Genomic DNA, 5,758 nt, shown 5'->3' with positions numbered 1-5,758 from the left:
ACTCGTTATTGTCACTCGATGCAGGTTAGGTACATGAAATCGTTCACATTTATTTTTAATGTATTTTTTTCACCTGATGGGTTGGAAGAAAAGGAGAAAATTCATTTTTTGTATGTGCATGGAGTGTCTCTTTAAAATATGCCTATTATTCTGATTCCGTATGCACATCCTCGCAGCCAGGCTATCAGGGACAATGCCATAGTGAAACAGTGAAAGTATCGTCATTTTATTTCCCCTGAAGGCTATACTCGCGGCCATAAACCAAAACAGTTTAATTTTACGAGAATTTAATTGTTTCTAAACAAAAGATTATATATAATATATTACAAAGTAACTTTTACTTGTTTCATTCACTTTACTTCCCAAGGTATCTGAATTTAGGTACTTTAAAAATTACATATAAAGAAAGATGTCAAAACCTACGTCAAAGTCAATCCAGGCTTTGATAAATTTATTCAATGACTTTCAATATTATATTAGTTGACTTTTATTTTTAAATTGTCTAATTTTACACATTAAAATAAAAAATTTTTAAATTTTATTATTTTAAATTTTATTTTTACCTATTGCGAATTTATTCAGTTTCAAACTGTTTATTCTGAAGTTATTCAGTTCTAGATGTTTTCAAATGAATTTTTTTTCAATAACAAAAATTTCATACCCTGAGTTGTAAAGTTATCAAGATTCTTAACTACATGGTTACTTTTTTAAATATTACGTAAGCAGAGTTTTAACCACTTATATAAGTCAATAATTTTTTAAATTTAAGGGCATGCTCGTCGTGACCACGTAACCAAACAAGTTCCCGGTTATTAGCATTTTTTTTTGGTTGGTATAGTTTCAAAGAAAGTTTATTTATAAATCGATGAAATAGGATATTACCATTCGAGGTATAGTACTTTGCAGATAATTTTGGGTTTGATGCATTTCGGATTTTTTGTTTCGCGTATATTGAGCACTGACACCAATTTTGGACTAAATCGTGTAAACCTTTAAAAACCTTAAAAAATTGGTTGCAAATCAACCAATAAGTATCTGCACACACGTAACCTATCATTATTTTTGGAGCATTTTTAGCGATTTCTAGCGGAGAAAAAAAGAAACTTTGAACATCGATAAAGTAGAGATCACGTGACTAAGTTCGTTTATGAAATTTTTGTGTAGAATGACTTTCATTTTTTTTTTTGGTCCTAAAAATAAAAGACAAAATTTCAAATTGGAAACATAGCAACACCAGAAATTTGATCAAATTTACTATTCGGAGTTTTGCAACCAGCTTCCATAATTCTTGACGTCTTATTTTTGACGTTGAATCGATCAGCTTATAACTTGTTGACGGTGAACCAACCGGCGGGGTTCAGCGTCGGCCTCGCCTTGTCTTTCGCCCCCGGGCGAAATTTTATTATTATTGGTTTGGTATAACTTAGAATTGTTTCATACCAGTACAAAAAATCCATAAGAATATATAACCAATAGAAAATTTGAATTATTTTCTGAAGATGAACATTTCTCAAGATGGGACTTGGATGGATTTTCGAGTATCACCCCTACCGAAAGAAATCTCTGAGTTTTCTTTAGCGAAATAGCTTGGCCTATTTGAGTCTATAAACAAAGTCGATTCTCATTATACTTATTTATAATTATAACTTATATACTGATATACAATTCTCTAGTTGAATTCAAAAATGTTGTCTTTTTTGGCGTATCTCATTCCATTTACGAGAAACGTTCTATTAATTCCAATTTTAAGCATTAAAAAAAAAAGTTAGATATCTGAAGTCATCGAAACCCGCAGATTCCGAATTATTATGTTTTAGGCTGTTAACTATGAAATTAAAAAAATCTACTCCTAAATTTTAATCCGAAAGCTTAACAAAGGACCCTTGAGTGTCGGCTACTCTAATGAGATAGCCTCTCTGCTTGTTATTTATGATCGTATTCTTATTTCAATTTCGGAAAGGATATTTTAAAGCCTTCAGACCATTTAAACGAGCTTCCTGGGCCTTTAAAAATATCTACCTGAGTGCCTGCGGAGAATTTCTCTGAGCTTCTTTGACCTAAAGAATTTTTAGTATATACTCAAAGATTCTTTTCGGTAGAGATTCTAAGATGTTCCTCGATTTCTTTAAATCGAGGCATCTACTTTATCGACGTTAAAAGTTTTTTTCCTATTCCTATAGTATTTCACTAGAAAACTTTCTACGTAATTATAAACATTTTGATATATACAAATGTTCCTTAGTCCTTTCGGTATAACTTCCTAAATCCTGAACACGATATCTCAATTCGCGTGGACGTAGTGAGGACCGAAAAAAATGAAAATCATTTCATTCTCTACACAAAAATTTTATGAACGAACTTAGTCACGTGATCTCGACTTTACCGACGTTCAAAGTTTCTTTTTCTCTCCGCTAGAAATCGCTAAAAATGCTCCAAAAATAATAATAGGTTACGTGTATGCAGATACTTATTGGTTGATTTGCAACGAATGTGCAAATTTTATTGCTTACATTAATTTTTTTTAAGATTTAGACGATTTAGTCCAAAATTGGTGTCAGTGCTCAATATACGCGAACCAAAAAGTCCGAAATCCATCAAACGAAAAATTATCTGCAAAGTGCTATCACTCGAATGGTAATATCCTATTTCATCAATGTATAAATAAACTTTCTACAAAATTATAAACATATTGATGTACACAAACGTGCTTTAGTGCTTTTTATTTAATCTGTCAAATTTTAAACACGATATCTCAATCCGTGTGGACACAGTGAACACCAAAAAAATGCTCATATCCGGGGACTAATTTGGTCACGTGGTCACGTGGTCACGAAGAGCATGCCTTTAAACAGAACTGCAAATTTAAACTCAAAGCTTCAATAAATTATAAAAAATTTACGTTTGATTCTAGATTGGCGGAATATCATGAAATACGAACAAAAATTTCAAGAAAGCAAAAACCCTTCTCAAACTTCGGATTATTTTGAAGAAAAGGAGGAAGTACATTCGAGAGTTTACGAAGTTCTATAGATTTATAGGGGAAAACTGGAAAAGTTTATATTTTACGAGAAAAATATGTTCTGTAAAAAAATATGTTAAATTTCCAAAGCTGTAAAAAAATTATTTCGTCATAAAATTAGTGGAAAAATAATAGCGCAAAAAAATTAATAGATAATTGTTCAAAGAAATAAATTTATTTCTAAACTGTGTAAACAATTTTTATTGAAAACGTTTACTTACATTGCAAAATATAGAAAAATTAACGCCATTCGATTTTTCTTAAACAAATTACGTAAAGACTATGCGCTCCAAAATTTTTTCATGGACAAAATTAGTGACATGGTAAAAATACACAGTCACATGGTAAGAAATTTATATGCATGGTATACATAAGGTCAATTTCATAGAAGTCGTAGGGAAGCCTAAGTGCGACTGAAACGCTAGTAGATGGCAAAATAAAATGGTGCCAATCATTTTCTAGTATCTCAAATATTTAAGCAAATTGTTTGGACAATTTTAAAATATAATTTTTTTCACCACAATTTGCGTTTGAGTTTTAGAGAATCTTTAAGCCAATAAGAGATGGTTTTAAAAGAGTGACACTTACACGGTTATGCGGTGTCACTGCCACCCTTCAAAAATGAAACCTTTTTAATATGTATAATTTAATTTAAATTTTTCCAAAAACGCATACTAATAAATTATTAGAAAGATATTTTTAATGATAAAAGACTTATAAGAGTTCTAACATTTTTTCAAGTATTTGAATTAAAGATCAATCCTATCTAAACATATTATAGTTTAAATATCTCATTGTTTAACTTTATCTAAAAAAATAAAAAATAAATCTTTCAAAATTTTAGTCGAAATAAGTTTTAAAATAATAATGCAAATTAAATCCGAAATTATAAGTGCCTAGTTTTGAAAAAGATAGCGACTTCAAAATTTTGTGCAATTCTTAAAATTTAAATCTTCCATTTAAATATATTTGAATCAGAAGCTATCCCATTTTAAAAGATTGAATACTCCTTGAAAGGAAACTTTAAATACATAAGCAGCAAGCTGGAAGTTTCTCAAATTTGGACATTCAACTTAAGCCTTTGAATTTTCAATACTAGAAAATTAAATTGGAAATCTCTTAATTTCGATAGCGTTAAAAATTCAAAGTTAGGTTGCTTAAGAATGAATAACAAAAAACCGTATCCTCTTTTGCAAATACGAAAATAAGAATATAATTAGGGTATTCAACATTTTCTTTATAAGCCCCCTTAAATTAAGTTACTCTAAGAGTAAATTCAGCAACAACTTTTTAATTACGTCGTTAATTTTAATGATATACTCCGTAAATTTATACAAATAATATAAATTAATTGCATAGATTGCATTTAATGACTTTTAAATTTTGTAGGGCAATGCTGAGGTCTCAGAGCAAAATTTTTGGGCTCTTGCTATTGGTTAGCGCAAGGGCCGCAATAGTTCCTCCACCCTGGGCAAATCCATCCAGCAATCCCTGTGCAGCACAGCCGCGAGGTTGGCAACTTCTATTTTGGCCAGCGGATGGAAAATGCTACAAAATATTTCAGGCAAGAAAAAACATAATTCCATCGATTATTGAATATTACGGAACGAGCAATAAAATAGTTATACTCCGTGATTATAATCTAACATACAAGTGAAGGGTCTGCGGTCTAAACCTGTTAACCGACATTTCAGAAATTTTACACGGTGAAGGAAAATGGTTGTTATTTCTGCAATTTTCAATCTTTCTTTAAACTGTAAAATGTTTTTGTTCATTTACTAGAGAAAAATAATACATTTTAGTTCTGTAATATTTCAATAAAAATTGACCGTTATATGACAATTGTAAGCTATTTATATGTTATTTAAAAGGTGTCCAGCGATCTAAGCCTGTTACCTGCAGTGTTCTACTGCTGGTTTTCTATTGTTTTTCGGGGGCTTGGAAGTTTCTGCGTTGTTTTTCAAGCTGCGGGAAAGTTTTATTGGTCAAAAATGTATGAAATCGCAAGTCGAACATATGTGTGCTTGCAAAAATCTAAAATAGTTTATTGCGAAAATTTGTTGAGTGTTATTAAATGAGACGCGTCGCTCACCTTCGTCTTTACAGCGATCTGTAAACGACAACATCGAAAATCACGTGGAAGTAGCCAACAAAAATTTTCGACACACATATACACTTAACTGTCCACACACTAACACGTGTCTCACTGGCCTATTCTATGAGTAAATTGAGCTGATTTGTTAGAACACAGTATTTGAGACTGGGCCTGGTGATCGAAATCAAAACACAAACACTAACTCTTCAATTCACTTTTGTTTTACAAACACAGTAAACTCACAGAAATGTACAGACTTGATTGATTTAATCCAAAAGGGAAAAGTAAACGGAGTGACTCCGTATAGTTTTGAAAATGGGGCTCCCTACTTGAATAAAGTCTACAAGGGACCTTGAAAGCTAGCGGGTTTACTCTAAGCTTCAACAGGATGATTTTCTGCTATCTTGTGAACGCGAATAAGCCTCATTTCAACAAATCACAGAAAGGACTTGCTTAGTTTTGAATTAAAACTCAATTAATAAATTAGAGAATGAAGCTACCAACATGAATAAAATCCACAAGATACCTTGAAGGCTAGCGGGTTTACAGTCTGTCAAGTTAAAGCGTGGGTGGCTTTACTCGCAGTCGGTAAGGTGCATCGACATGATTTTGGTGTCAAAATATTAAGAAGAGCTCCCTCTTTC

The 5,758-nt window shown here is 31.5% G+C and overlaps 2 protein-coding genes across 5 annotated transcripts in view; one reads left to right on the top strand and one right to left on the bottom strand.

Annotated features, from left to right (window-relative positions):
• Positions 1–5,758, bottom strand: part of LOC117172335 (centrosomal protein of 135 kDa) — a 316,377-nt gene that overhangs the window by 215,437 nt on the left and 95,182 nt on the right. The window lies entirely within an intron of this gene.
• Positions 1–5,758, top strand: part of LOC117172337 — a 91,144-nt gene that overhangs the window by 81,535 nt on the left and 3,851 nt on the right. For both annotated transcript variants that reach the window (XM_033360142.1, XM_033360141.1), the window contains exon 2: positions 4,409–4,583. In XM_033360142.1, the coding sequence (XP_033216033.1) occupies positions 4,413–4,583 (171 nt within the window). In that variant the 5' untranslated portion in view covers positions 4,409–4,412. The remainder of the gene's footprint in view (positions 1–4,408; positions 4,584–5,758) is intronic.

The sequence above is a fragment of the Belonocnema kinseyi genome, chromosome 5 (assembly GCF_010883055.1).
Source record: "Belonocnema kinseyi isolate 2016_QV_RU_SX_M_011 chromosome 5, B_treatae_v1, whole genome shotgun sequence".
Taxonomy (NCBI): domain Eukaryota; kingdom Metazoa; phylum Arthropoda; class Insecta; order Hymenoptera; family Cynipidae; genus Belonocnema; species Belonocnema kinseyi.
Note: the sequence above shows the minus strand (reverse complement) of the source record. Positions and strands in the feature narration are given on the sequence as shown.